Here is a 16,135-nt window from a genome sequence, read left to right on the forward strand (position 1 = left end):
AATAATTATTTTATAAGTTAGAATTTTAAAAAGAAGAAAAAAGTATGTATTCACTTACTCTCACAGAAAATGTAAATTATGTAACATAAAAAAAATGTTTTTTCAAAATGTTCAGCATTCAGTGTCTTTCCCTTAAAACATATTTAAATTTTAACCCGCTTTCATGGACAACAAAGCAATTTGGTTAAGCTGTCTTCTTCCATTACATTCCTTTGGAGTGATTGAAATTAATCATCAAATGGCTGCTGGAAGTGATGTGCGCACTGTTCCTCTGATTTACCATGGACTTCATATAATAGCCGAACACAATAAGCAACGCCTTGCAACAATAGATAATTTTCATGCTTTGGTGGTGACAAATGTGTTGTGCTTGTACTATGATGCAAATCTCTTGTACTAATGTCAATGACCAATGTAATTGTCTGATTGTCACTCACATCTATCTGAAAATGTTTTATGCTCTAAAATAGAAGATCTGTGTGCTGGTGTTTCTGTATGTTTTTATATTTGCAGCATTATAAATAAAACATTCAAAACGGAATGATTTGATTTGAAAGCTATGTGATTTTCTGTGGCTATTATATAATTGACAAATAATGCTTCAAGGTCCGTTCAGAGCTTTTTAAATGTACCTCTATCTAGAAAATAACATTCAACATGAACATCTTATTGTTCATATTTCTAAAGGTAGTCACGTCTACCATTGTGTGGCGAATTTTTGTGGGCGAAATCATTCCATAGGAATCCACACAATCTGGAATATGACATTGACCAACAAAATTCTACTTGCTTTAAAAAGTGATTTCTGTGTGTGCTTTGCTTCATACATCATTACACTATTGAGAATGGACCTTCGCTGCAAAATGATGTCGACATTGCTTTAATATATCATAACTCCTCACAGTTGCTGAACCTTTCAATTACAATATTACTTGTATTTTTCAAATCAAAATCTCTTTGGATGAACATATTTCACTTAACTGAACTCTTTTTAAGAGACTTCTCTGAAAACACAAAATATAAGACTGCTACAGCTGTTTTCAGTTATTACCAGAATCTCTTATCTAGTTTGAGACTCAAGCCAGTTGTAAGGGGCCAATAATTTGGTTCTGTAATTCGTTGAAATCAAATAATCATGGCCTTTGAGCTGCCAGTTCAGTCATTTTGTAGCAGACTTCCCCCCCCCACATGCAGTCTTGCTGCAACACCCCGGGGAAATTAAGGAACAGAGAGCTAGTATGTTCAGGACAGCTCAGCACATAACCTAGGGCAAGAGAAACAGTGAGAGCGGCGTAGAGCAGGCGAGAGGGGGGCGGCAGTCATCCGGGTCATCATTGTAGTTCGCATTTAACATTGACCTTAGGGTGCAGGATTTTACAGCGATGCCAGACTGTGTAGAAAAAACTTTGGCAAATATGACTGTATTAAACCTTATTAAGAAGATGAAGTCCATAATGTGAAACCAAGGATGAACATTTGGGTTGATTGGCTGTCTGTCATGAATATAAGATAATTAAAGTTTGATATGGATTCTGTAGACTGCAGAGGAAAACCTCTTAAATACTCCTACAAAGTGCACTCAAGAGTAAATGAAACTTGAGGTAATAAAGATTGTGGCTGTAGTAATTGACTTCATTGAGTCTGTTCTAATTAATTCTAAAATGCCTCATTGTGTGAAAGAGCTTCTACACATATAGTTGTTTTATAAGTGCAGTCCATTTTATTTCTCCAGATCAATAACACCTCATCTTGTCAGAAACAATGAAAACCATCCTCTCGAAAATTAAAGTAGTCATACAGCTGATCCTTATATAAAACAAAAGGATTTACTGCCTCTAAGTGAGGTTTACCATTATTTAATTACTGTTGCTAAGTTTAAAAAAAAGTCCTAGTACTGCTTTCCCCTGCAAATTTAAAATGTAATCAATATCAAAGTAATGGCATCAATTAGAGGGATCGTTTTCCCCCAAATTAAAATTCTGTCTTCATTAATCATCTTAATATTGTTTACTGTCCTGCCTTTTTATACTCTAAAAGTCACATTTAGAACAGCGGGTTGAGTAAATGATAACAGAATTTTCATTTTTAGGTGAACAGTCTTTAGGAACAGTCTTATTGCAAGGTGTAACTACTTGATGTTTTGTAACTACTAATGCCCCACTGAGGTTAAGGAGTATGTATAAATTCATACAATTTCGCTCCCAATTTGCCAAAACATAAAATAGTTACATTGTCAGAAGTAATTTCCAATGTACTGCAGTAGGAAAGCACAGATCAGTTAATTTTCTCTCCAAACCTGTGGTGTATTGTACTGAGGCTGAGCGAAAGACTGGTGATTTTCACACCCCCTACCATATTTCATTATGAGGATAAAAAAAATGGATGACTTTATGCTAACAACTACTATTTTTATGTGTGCGTTTCTCAGCTATCACATATCCACGAATTCCATTAACACCTGACACTGTTAAAAGACAAGTGGTACTTTACTCCTGTTTCCCTTTTCTATAAATAATAATTCACACAATATATTAGTGATGTATAAGGCGCACACACATTGCAGAGATGTCTAATTAATGTGCATGCTTTTATCTATTAGATGTATTTTAAGACCATTTCCTGATCTGCAATATGCCCCTAAGATGTTTCCTGTCAGAGGTCAATATAAACTGCAGAATGTAGGTTTAAATGGCTTTTTAAATGTTTATCAGATGTTTACACACAACAAATTTCCAGTTCTCAAAGTCTTCAATATGTCAAAGAAAGTCTCACTGAGTCAAAGTTCCAGGTCTCATGAAGATAAATATTATTGTATGAACAACAAAGTGAGACGTCAGCTCAACATCTGACCATCTCATTCTCAGCTCACACTTTTATATAGTTCTAACTCATGATTTCATAGCAGGTGCATTACTCCCCACACTCTTTGCCACAGTTGCTCCATTCATAAACTTATCATAAGGGTGGCCGACTGCCACTTGTTTTTCTTTTACATCCAATAGGCATCATTAGATTTATCTTTCTTGATAGTCACCTCAGTTTTTCCACAATAATATACAAACACTATTTTCTTCTAAGGGGCCGCTGGGCAAATTTACTTTAGTTAATTTCCTCTATAAGCAGTATGAGAATTGCACTAGACGAGTTCTATTTGCACTTGCAGCATGCTCTTTTTCACTGTTGCTGATAGTAAGATAAGGGTTTGACCACTGATATTGTAGAAGAAAAAATATGGGTTTGCAGAAGTGAGATCATGTCATTTCCTCTAAATTAAATTAATAAGATCAAACAGAACCCATTCAAGTGTCTGATTCCATTTTTGATGACTCGTATGTATGTTTTTTGAACTTGAAAAAAGATAGATCTGCTTCCTAGAAGTATTTACTTGCCAACAGAGCATCTGTGCGATGTGACAACACAGCCTCACTAGGGCTGTAACGATACACCAAACCCACGATTCGGTTCGTATCACGATTTTTGACCCACAGTACGATACAAACCTCGATATTGGGGGGATAAAACGGTTTTATTCTGTACAGTATTCTGTAGCCTATTTTGCCGTCAATACCATATATCTGTATGGTCAATAGGCTACTGCCGACTTTTTCTTTGCGGTACCAATAGGCAATATATATTTAACATGAAGTATAGGGCCTCCTGTACATCAATACCAACAGAAGCGCCGCGTCAGACACGCTTCTGGTGTGCAAAGAAAGAGAAAATGCCACGCAGCCACCCCGCAGATGACACGCAACAGAAACACCACGCTCACACCACGTTGCCAGCCGGTTGGGGAAGCTTCTTGAAACACTTACGGCAAATTGTGTGGGTCTTGTCAACAACACGATTGCCATCCTTGTTCTCCACCGGGTAGCTGAAATGTTGCCATACTGCTGACTTAAAAGTTGGACCTGGACAGGAAGGATAATTCTGGGAGTTGGAAGGGGTGTGTCGCGATTCTGCCTCCTCACATCGCGATACAGGTTCGTGGACCTGAGTATTGCGATTTTGATTTCATATCGCATATCGTTACAGCCCTAAGCCTCACTGAACATAAGAAATAAAGTCATAGTTTTATAAATAAAGTCAGGGGCAACTGCAGGAGAGCTTCTGAAAGCTGAAATCGTCATGCGTGGAAAAGAAAACGGTTTTACCCTAAATAAACCATGGCTATCAATCAGATTCAACTAATACATATACGATCCAGAATCCGATCCGAAGGATGAAATAAATTGAACTGGAGAAGCAGCAACATCAGGACGTCCGTCTCTGTGGTATGTAGCCTACTGTATTTAGTCGGCTGTCAACATTTGCGTTTGTTTACTCTGGGGTTATGAGGACATGATTTGGTTTATGGACTATTGTATGTGATTAATCCTTAGCAGTAGCAAGCAAAACGGTTTTGCACGTCAGATAGTGTATAAAAAAAACAATGGAGTAACGTTAGCGCATTTGAATGAAGAAGCACGCTTTGTGTGAACGTCCCCTAGGTTTATGTTTGGATGGTTTTACAATAAACAAACTGACACCTATATTGGTCAGCTAAACAAATGTATTCAAACACACGCCATACATAGCATGCTCCATGGATAAATGAACTATACACGATCGTGTTGTTTCCTGATGTTTACTTATGCGACGATAGCCAACAACATAGACATTTGAAGCAGTTTTACTCACCGCCTGCTTCCAAAGCACAATCATGAACCTTTATCGCTGGGACCGCTCCGTCAAAAACACACTTCTTTGGTAACATTGTTGATTTCGTGAAGTCCTGTGACAGCAGTGACCGTGGAGATCCACTTTTGCGACACGATTGAAGCGTGATGTTGTGACGCTTCTCGTCATTTCTGCGTTCAAATCAGTTCAAATGCAGCGCTGCCTTCCCGGAATGCAATGCGGGCGCGTTAAAGTCGCTTGACGTCACCCATAGGAATAAAGTGGAGCACAGTGTGACAGAAGTGTTGCATGGATGAGTGGATCTGCAGCTTGAGAGCAGTTTTTATGGCCGTGCATTTGCTCTCTTGCTCTGGTCACACGCGCGCGCACCCTTCCGGGACATACAAGGACCTTCCGCTCTATTAACGTCAAGCAGACCCATACTCAGAAAAAAAACTCTCCGGAACTTGTGAGAAACCCGAAGGAACGGCACTGAAGTCATTCTTAAGAAGGGAAGATGTGTTCTGAGTTTTGCCGACCGGATACAGCGAATGTTTAATCCTGCTTTACTCTGCCCTGGTTGGTTCTAGCACTATCTTATCGAGTGCAGAGGGAGTTTGAAAGACAACCGTTTATCCCGCCCCTCGGATTGAGCCCTGTCAATGGTGAGTTTCCAGACCAAACATCTTGATGTGGCCCTTATCACTGATCGCTAGTAACTTCATAGTTTCACTAAACAAAAATTAACAGATCAAATTGTGCATACCTCTGCTTGGCCCCATGACGAACTGTGGGCAAAGGCTGATGACGAAACACCAGGTGGGCCCGCCCTCACGCAATTATGATTGGCCGCTAAAATCTGATTGGTTAAAGAATACGACTGATCTGGGGGCAGAGAGCGCGGCCAGGAGAGTTTTAAAATACACACACACAAATCCAAGACTATTCACACGCTGATGATTTGCACATTCACATTCAAGGACAAACTTGAAAATTTTAAACATGCGAAAGTTTTTATGCACAGTTGTAAATCTATGAATTGTGTTTTGCATTTGTGAAATGTATTTTATGAATATATAATTTTATTTTCTGCACGTGAATAGTTTTGTGTGCATGTAAATTTGGTTTCATGCATGTGAAATGATCTACATGTGTGCAAATTGTGTTTTTTGCGTGAATTATTAATGATCAGTCTTTTCTGCTTCCATAGTCTGGCTTGTCAGGCTAACATATTGCCCGTGATTCTGAAAAAAATCCATCAATCAATCAAAACAATCAATCGCGCCAAGAACTTTATAGCGCCACCCACTATTTCTCTTCCAATCAAAGTTTGTGTGTAATGTGATTTTACTTCGTAGCGGTTGGTTTGGTCATAGGTTTTTTTATACCTGTGGGAAAAATGAAAAATACTTTCTGAACCAAAGCCTCTGAAAAACAGTCTGACCAACTTACTTCGCGAAGCAGAAGGTGGCAGTGAGAATGTGACATCCGAGACGGTAGCCTAACTAAAAAGAATAACAACGAAGAGTAATGGTAAAACTATTTGCTCTACAATGTATTTATGATTTTGATAACTAATTGAAATATGATAACAAATACCAGTGTGCAGTAGCTTAACAGGTTGTATTTTACAAATAAAATAGCTGGAAGCGGATGGCAATAAATGACAAATAAGGTGGAGCCCTACAATTGTTATTTTACTGTTGTCCATGTCACCATTGTGCTATGTTTTTTGTATCAGGGCTTTTTATTTCAAGGTAGCCTATGTTGTTACATCGTAACCTAATTATGCTAGATAACTAATCTACAGAAGAAGTAACATGATTGGAAATGTATAAATGTATATATTTTTTTTATTATTGTTGAACTGTTCATCCTGTTGCTAGGCTGACTATTTTCCTACACGGTGACCATTTTTCCTAGTGGAGTTTTTATGAGAGCCAAGTAAGAAAATATAATATAATTTAAGCCTAAATCAATATTTCATGTGGCCGTGTAATAAGGCTGATAATCACCCAGTCGTGAACCACGCCTGCGGTTCATCAGAGCGGAACTCTTGTCTACGACATTTTTTTTCCACACCGACAGATACCAGAGTAACTCCTTCCGCTCCTGCTTGCTTCCTTTCTTTTCTTTTACTGTCAATGCTTCCTCTGCACCGAAACTGTGCTAACTAAACGAGAACTGTTAAAGGACTGAATCAGTCACTTTTCTCACATCTCCGTTTTGTAGGTAAGTACAATAATAGCGTTTGCAAACAATAACCAATGATAGTATTGTGGTTTAAGGAGAGATTCGATTTCTAGAATGCAATCCGGTAAAGCTAACTTAAATTAGCTTAACAGCAAACGTAGTAACGTTAACTTACAAGCTGATGGTTTCCGTTTGTTTTTTTCTGTTTTGATTTACAAGACTGAATAACTTTTACTTTTCCGAGTAATTCTTGACGATGTAACGTAAGCCATTTCTTACTGTACTTTAACTATTTCTCTTTACCGATTGTTTGTTCGGTAGTTGTAATTATTCACCACCACAGTTGTTTTTGTATAGGAACTGTAAATTGAGAGTGCATTACTTAGTTTATTAGGGAAAATACTACAAATACTTTTCGAAACATGACTTAATATGGAAAAAAAGCCCAACTCGAATCTTTAGTAAATTGGCAGTTTCTAAAACATCCGTATTTCGTGGAAAACCATACCATATATGAGTTGTGTTGAATAAAAGCAATTAATTAATTTTTATATCTCTGCATTAATTTTATTTCTTTGTGTCAGATTTTACTAATTGAAGATGACGGACCGTTACAACATCCACAGTCAGCTGGAGCATCTGCAGTCGAAGTACATCGGCACGGGCCATGCAGACACCAGCAAATGGGAATGGCTAGTTAACCAGCACAGAGACTCATACTGCTCCTACATGGGCCATTTCGACCTTCTCAATTACTTTGCCGTTTCTGAGAACGAGAGCAAGGCTCGGGTCCGCTTTAACCTGATGGAGAAGATGTTGCAGCCATGTGGTCCACCAGCGGACAAACCTGAAGATGCTTAGGGCCATTGTGACTGAATCCATATTGGATCTTTTTATAAGGCTGTGCTCTGTGTTCATTGAGAGATGCGCTGAGAGATCATGCCTATAGAGAGAGATCATGGACACATGGAGGTTGTGGGTGCTTTTTAAATCCTCTTGTTCGAGAACCCTTCAATGGTTTCTCTCTTCTTTTTTTCCCCCTTTTAATTATCTTTAGATTTGTTTATTTTGTATAGGTCGTTAAACTGTCTTAAAAAATAAAGTTATGTTCACACACAGTCATTGTATTGTTTTAATATTATTTTTTTAATGTTAATTGCAAAATAAATTTTATTCTGCCAGGATAAAAGTAAACAGAATTATAATTTAACAAAAATTTCTCATTTTTCAAGAAATCCTTAAAAAAATAGACCACAGTTTGTTTCAACCATAAAAATAAATGTTTTTTGCAGAGCAGCAAATCAACATTAGATTGATTTCTGAAGGATCATGTGACATTGAAGACTAACGATGCTGAAAATTCAGCGTTGCCAACACAGGAATAAATTATATTGTAATATAAATTATTTAAAGTTTTAATACTATTTCACAATATTAGTCTTTACTATTGGTGCTTATGCTGCCTTCTCGTGCTATCGGAAGTTTTCTACTTCCCACTTAGAAGTCATGATTGCGAGCTTGTTGTGTTCAGGTGGTTTGTTGTCGGAAAGAATGGAGGATGCCAGGTTCATACTTTTACGCGGGTCTTGGGAAAATGTTATTTTAACACAACCATTTCAGTTATTTCCCGGTCACAGAAAATCCACTAGCAGCACAACATGAAAGCATATTGTTTATAATCATATTCACAATAAAGGCATAATGTAGACATGGTAATGCTGCTTAAAGTATGGCTGAAAAATGTTAATATTTTTCATCCATACATCCTATTGTTTTACCACACTAGATAATCAGCTTGCTCACTATTCTGGAATGATGGTCAACTACATGTGATGTGTTTAAAGTACTCAATATGCTTCAAATGATTATTAATTTATGTAAATATGTACTACTTTAATGACAAGACGAGACAATGAAACTGTTGTGGAAAAAAACTAATAAAACACCTGCCACAGCAGAAATTCGTTTCCCATCCGCCATTTTTAATGGTTATGCCAGGGCCATCTCAGGAACTTGGGTATCTAACAATTTTTCCCAAACTTCCCAGTGGTAAACACGACATCAGAGTACGACATGGGTGTTCATGTGCAATTTTTACCTCGCAAACTCATATTTATGATAATATGAGTAGCACGTGAAGGCAGCATTAATGTCACCTTCACGTGCTATCAGAAATTTGATAATTCCCACTTCTGAAGTCATGATTACGAGCTCATCGCATTCAAATGTTGAAATGAAAAGGCGTTCATGTGCAATTTTTACCTAGGAAACTCATATTTTTGATAATTCCGAGAGCACGTGAAGGCAGTAATCATGTTGTAAAGATCGTATTTATGAGTTGAATGCCACCATGAAGTCGTAAATACCAGTGGGAAGTTTGGGATTTTCTTTAATGTTTTTTTTTAAGTGCTATCGGAATTTTTATAATTCCCACTTCTGAAGTCGTGATTAGGAGCTCATCGCATTAAATTTTTGAAATGGGAGGGTGTTCATGTGCAATTTTTATCTAGGAAACTTTTTATTTATATTTACGCTAATTCCGATAGCACATGAAGGCAGCATAATGGTGCGTTCAAGTCATGTTGTAAAGATCGTATTTATGAGTTGAACGCCACCACCACAAAGTCGTAAATACCAGTGGGAAGTTCAGGATTTTCTTTAATGCCACCTTCACGTGCTATCGGAAATGTAATAATTACCACCTCTGAAATCGTGATTACGAGCTCATCCCATTCAAATTTTGAAATGGGATGGCATTCATATGCAATTTTTACTTAGGAAACTCGTATTTATGATAATTCTGAGAGCACCTGAATGCAGCATTAGCCCCAATCTGTACGAGTTAGGGGTGTGTCAGTGAGAAACATGGCGGAATCAATGGATGCATGGTCTGTATATAATATAATGGATATTTAGCACTGACACTGTCAGGCTTTGTCATTTACAGCAAAGTGCTAGCATTGTATTATAACAATTAGCCTAATATGTAACAATACCGTTTACAGCGTCTTCATAGATTACTTAAAAACATAAAAAATAAAAATTCACCTGATGCGCATTCATTGTTCTTCATTTTTTATTAGCAGAGTTAACAAACCTTGCGGTATTTTCATAAAATTCATTAAAAGAAGGTACACCGCCATCTTGCTCAGACCAAAGAGATTTGAACGCACACGATGTCGTAAACACGACTTCTCATCTCGTAAATACGAACATCCCTGGAGGTCTTGAACTGTAACGTTACATGACCCGATCTGTACTGGGGGGTCGTGTAACGTTACATCCTTAGTTGAATATAATGGGTATTTAGCAGTGAAACTGTCAGGCTTTGTCATTTACAACAAAGTTAGCTAATTAAAAACTTAAGAGATTGCAATCAGATTGCACATTCTTTGTTCTTCATTTTACCAGAGTTAAACCTTGCTGTATTTTCTTGAAAATGATTAAAAGAAGGTACACCGCCATCTTGCTCAGAGAGACTTGAATATACATGTGATGTTGTAAACACGACATCTCACCTCATAAATACGAACATCCCAGGAGAACTTGAATGCACCATATATTTTTGATTAAATAAATGCACCCTGGGTGTATTTTTTGTTTTATGTTATACATAAAGGGTTAGTTCACCCAAAAGTTAAAATTCTGTCATTAATTACGACCCGCAAGACCTCCGTTCATCTTCGGAACATAAATTAAGATATTTTTGTTGAAATCCGATGGCTCTGAATAGGCCACAATGTCATTTCCTCTCTCAAGACTTATAAAAGTTAAAAGTAGAAATAAAATAAAATCTTGAGAATAATGCATTCGTTCAGTGTTCATTGCATAGCATATACTGATAGAGGACATGGCAGAGTTGGATCTAGTCAAGCTATATTTCAGACTTTCAGTAAAAAATAAATACTTTCAACTTTAGTTAATTATGACATTATAATTAGCATTCGAACTTTAAAGAGAATTTGCAAGTGGCTAGGTCTTTTTAGAATAAAAAAATCAGTCCAATTTGCTTGAATTACAACACGAAATGACAACCAGTGGACAACGCAATGTTATTGCTGGCTCCACCATCCCTCGATTTGTTGGTTTGCTGTGCTTCTTCCATAAAGGGTAATAGTTTAGAATAATGGTCTGTTATTAATAGATAACTATGCAGGAAGTAATGCAGGACTAATGCGTAGCACTTGACTCAGTGATCGAACTCTGCCATGTCCTATCAGTATGCTATGCAAAGAAAACTGATCGAATGCGTTATTCTCAAGATTTTATTTCGACTTTTTTTCTCGAAATATAACCATTTTTTTCTTGAAAACAACGACTTTATTCTCAATATTTAATGAGTTTATTCTCAAGATTTTATTTACACTGTAAAAAAAATTGGTTGGTTTTTGTTGGTTTAACTTAAAAAAGTAAGTAACCCGGTTGCCTTAAAATTTTGAGTTTATTGAAATTAAAAATTTGAGTTGACACAATGAAGGAAATTTGTTTAATAAATAGAAACTATTAGAAATAGAAAATAGAAAATATTTTTGTATCTGATTCTGAACCACATAAAAAATGTGATAAATTATGAAAATAGCACTATTTGGCTTGGTAGTTTCACTGCATCATCAGAAATAAAACACACATTATTACCCAATATGCTTACAAAATCTTTTAATAATATTTTAATAAAGGTTGTCGAATCTCAAAAAATTGTCATTGTATTAACTCAAAATTTTTATTTCAATGAACTCAACATTTTAAGGCAACCAGGTAACTTTTTTTCTAAATAATTTTTTACAGTGTAGACTTTTTTCTCAAAATATATGTTTCTTCTCGAAACACAGCGACTTTATTCTCAAAATTGATATTTAATGAGTTTATTCTCGAGATTGTATCTCTACTTTTTTCTCAAAATTTAACGAGTTTAATCTCGCATTATAATGACTTTAATCTTGAAATGCTTTTTTTTTAGCTTGGCCCTAAACCTCTTCAGTATTCGAACGACATGAGGGTGAGTATAATTAATGACAGCATTTTCATTTTTGGGTCAACTTACCCTTTAATCTGTATTATAAAATAGTAATGTTCGTAATGAAGTTTAAGTTTAGTTGTATTACCAAGAAAAGTATCTTTATTTCGGGGGTCTCTGAGTTAGGGTTTACGTCTGTAAACAATGAAAGCCCTTTCTATAGCCTAGCAAGTACGTTGTAAGGTTGGTATGATAAGTAAATTCACTCTCAATGGGAAATCAGATCTATTTACATTATGAGTAAACCGTATGGAAAGTTGCTTCGATTCACTTTGATATATTGCTTGTTTACAAGTAAATCAAGCGAATGCATAAAAAAGAGTGTATTTTTCCATTGTTTGTCACCGATGAATCAGTGCCGAGGAAAGCTGGCATGACCATAACTTCGCTGATAAGAGATTTCCAGTCTTTGAGCGTGACAGTCAGCGGTTGCCACTAGCATAGCAGGGCAAATCCTCGCCAGCTGGCGCCACAGTTTGAGATATTCTTACACCAGAGTCATTTATGCAGTGTCAGGATCAGGAATAACATACTGGCACAGCGGATCACAGGTTGCTCATGCTGAAGAAGCAGCTATTTTTATTTTAAAATGAGGAATAATGCTGAATTAAGCTGGTGAAGAGCTCAAAGTCCTAGAAAGATGCTACAAAAGGATAAAAAAGTGCTGAAGTTGAGCAGATGGCCAGTTTTTTTTTTTTTTTTTTACATTTTTTTGTGAGTGTGGGGTTGAGGGCAGTTACAAACAACCCTTTCAGTCAGTCATTACCCTCCTACAGATTGAGCTCTTAGTTTAAACATATAATTGTTCTGAGAAAATAGCACCTGGGCTGGCCACACAAAAAGGCCATTGAGCAAACATTTAATGTCCTTCAGTGGTTGACGCTAACCTTGACAGGACGTGGCTATTGCTACATTTAGTCAACCATAAAGCCATCACCTACATCCCTAATGGTAATGTCTCAAAACAGCCATAATTTCCAACAGAAAACCATTCATATGAGCAGAGGAAGAGCTGTCACATGCCAGCTAAGAGTTAGAGCCGAAATGTGCTTATGGATTAAAGGTCATTTTGCGAGAGTGAATCATTTATGCACAATTCATTTGAAAATCTGTCATGCTGTAATTCAATATAAGATCATAAAGGTTTACATTTTTTTTTTAAATCTCTGAGTACAAAAGCATATCTATGATTAAATATGTGAGAACAGATGCTAGTACAATCTGATTAGAGGCACAAGCAACTGAAGAAAAACAAGTTAAAACAAGCATGAAATCAAATGGAGTGCACTTGGCGCCAATGACGACAGCGCTGGTCACGACTAAAAGGGATTGATGGGAAAGGTGTGACCAGTCGACATATACAATATTTGCTCTGCATGTGTTTGGCAGTTTTAGTTCCTCTTACACGAAATAGATTATCTATTGTATATGTAATTTACTGTACTTTTAACATGCACACAGCTTCAAAGGAGGATGATTTGTAGGAGGTGGATCATTACAGATCCACAGTTAGAGAGCAAACACATGCACAATGTTACACACCACAAGACAGTGTGCAGTGCGTCATTTGTAAAACAGTTCAAGAGCACAGCTGACTTCTTATGTCCTCTTACGCACTAAGTTTTCCTGGACAACATCCAGTATTTACAATAGCTAGCGCCTGATTGATCATTTACAATAATGGCATGTAAATACAATTGTTTCGACTTCATATCGACAATCTGCTGCAGGATAATGTCTCCTACTGTAGGAATCTAAACAGTAAAGATGCTTTAAAATGGCTTTATTTTTATTCCAGTATAATTTCTTTCACAAACTGTGCATAGCCTTTCAGCGTGTAGAAGTATATGGAATAAATGTATGCGCTGAATAATTTAGCAGTATTGCATGTCAAGTAATTGTTTTTAAATTATACAATATGAATGATAAAATCTTACAAAAGCTGTACAAATTATATTTATACTCTCTACACTTAATAAATAATCAAAGATCATGAAGAAAGCTGCTTATTTTGTTAGGATTTCACTTGTTTCGTTTTACTAGAATGCTGATTGATTTTTCAGTAGACTGCACCATGAAATAAAACCGACCAGATGTCCTTGTTCCCATTCATTTACTGGCCAAACATTTTGCATAACAAATGCGCTTAGAAATGTTTGGTTTCTTAGCCCCATTATCTTCATTAAGCACAAAATAAGGCAATAGCAATTGGAGATCATTTAAATGTCATAGATATTACATTCTCATATATACACTATGTTGCCAAAAGTTTTGGGAAACCTGCCTTTACATGCACGTGAACTTTAATGACATCCCATTTTTGATCCATAGGGTTTAATATGGAATTGGCCCACCCTTTGCAGCTATAACATCTTGAACTCTTCTGGGGAGGCTTTCCACAAGGTTTAGAAGTGTTTATGGGAACTTGAAAATTTCTAGAAGCACATTAGTGAGGTCAGGTTGTGATTTTGGACGAGAAGGCCTGGCTCGCAGTCTTCGCTCTAATTCATCCCAAAGGTGTTCTATCGGGTTTAGGTCAGGAGTCAGGAGAGGTCATAGAGGTCAGGAGTGTGCAGGTCAGTCAAGTTGCTCCACACCAAACACACACTTCAATGTTCTTATGGACATTGCTTTGTGCACAGTCATGTTGGAACCGAAAAGGGCCATCCCCAAAATGTCTTGGTCTGCTGAAGCATTAAGAGTTAATTTTCAAAGAAGCGTGATTCGTCATTCCAGAGAACACTTCTCCACTGCTCAGTCAGTGGCGTCGTGCTTTACACCAATGCATCGCATTACATTTGGTGATGTAAGGCTTGGAAGCAGCTGCTTGGCCGCCATGGAAAGCCATTCCATGAAGCTCTCCATGCACTGTTCTTAAGCTAATCTGAAGCCACACTGTAGCTATTGACTACAAAAAGTTGGCAACTTCTGTGCACCTCAGCACGTGCTGACCCCGCTGAGTTGCTGTTGTTCCCAACTGCTTCCACTTTGTTACAATACTACTATATTTCGTGAGGAAAGTTTCATGAATGGGCTTATTGCAGAGGTAGCAGCCCATCACAGTGCCACGCTTGAATTCATTGAGCTCCTGAGAGCGATCCATTCTTTCACAAATGTTTGTAGAAGCACACTGCATGCCGTGCTTGATTTTATACACCTGTGGCCATGGAAGTGACTGGAACACCTGAATTCAATGATTTGGAGGGGTATCCCAATACTTTTGGTAAAACAGTGTGTGTGTGTATGTGTGTGTACACAAACTTACACACACACACACAGGAAAAAAAGCTGCTGTTTAGAGTGCATGATTGGATCATTAATTTTTTTTAATGACTTTTGATATTTAATATTATAATGATTTGATATCAGACCCTTTTTTGGGGGCTGGGCAGTTTTGCCTATTTTGGATACTTCTTCAAAGTATGAAAATGTTGACATTTTTAAAATATGAATATATGTCTCTAAACAGTGCATATACGAGAATTTCAGATGTACACTACGTGTGTAATCACTATCGTGATTAAATAAAGTTAGATATATGTGATCTAAAATGGTCCAGTAGTGATTTCTCGTATGTAAATGCGAGAGCTTGTCAACCAATATATTCAACCAAACAAAACATCTAGAACGTTAGTACACGGCCCGCTAATGTGTTTTCCTACACCTTTAAATGCTTCTCTGTGAAAGAAATCAAGCCAATATACTGCAATATACTGAATGTATTCACATATATAATACACAGACTGTACAACTGATCTGAAATAATTTAAAAGTTTCCCCAATTTCTAAATACAAAACAAAAAACAAAATAAAAGCTGGACATAAGAACGTCCACCAAATTCTGCATTTGACATACAATCAGATATTATATATAGAGCACCAAAATGTGCAATAATGCAATACTGACACATTCTATAATGGACTAAAATAATGCACTAGAAGCCCTTTCAGAGTTAAAACTATTGTTCCACTACATTATATTGCTTGCCACATTTTGTGTATGTTCGGCACCACTGTACTCGATAAAACCTAAAAGCCAAATCAATGAGATCTACCTGGAATTTTTTGGACAAAAACCGATAATAATTAGGGGGAAACTAAAATGCAAGGTAAATAAACATGGATTATGTCAAACATATGATGAGAATCTATACCTGAACAGCAGTTACTGTATGTGTGTGTGTGTGTGTGTGTGTGTATGTATGTATGTATATATGTGTATATATATATATATATATATATATATATATATATATATATATATATATA

General features: G+C 36.7%; 1 protein-coding gene across 1 annotated transcript; it reads left to right on the forward strand.

Moving 5' to 3' along the window:
- Positions 1-7,417: 7,417 nt before the first annotated feature.
- sf3b5 (splicing factor 3b, subunit 5) lies at positions 7,418-7,970 on the forward strand. The gene has a single exon (XM_067421349.1). The coding sequence runs from the start codon at positions 7,453-7,455 to the stop codon at positions 7,711-7,713; it is 261 nt and encodes an 86-aa protein (XP_067277450.1). The 5' UTR covers positions 7,418-7,452; the 3' UTR covers positions 7,714-7,970.
- Positions 7,971-16,135: the final 8,165 nt, after the last annotated feature.

This window comes from Pseudorasbora parva, chromosome 17, assembly GCF_024679245.1.
Source record: "Pseudorasbora parva isolate DD20220531a chromosome 17, ASM2467924v1, whole genome shotgun sequence".
Lineage (NCBI taxonomy): Eukaryota > Metazoa > Chordata > Actinopteri > Cypriniformes > Gobionidae > Pseudorasbora > Pseudorasbora parva.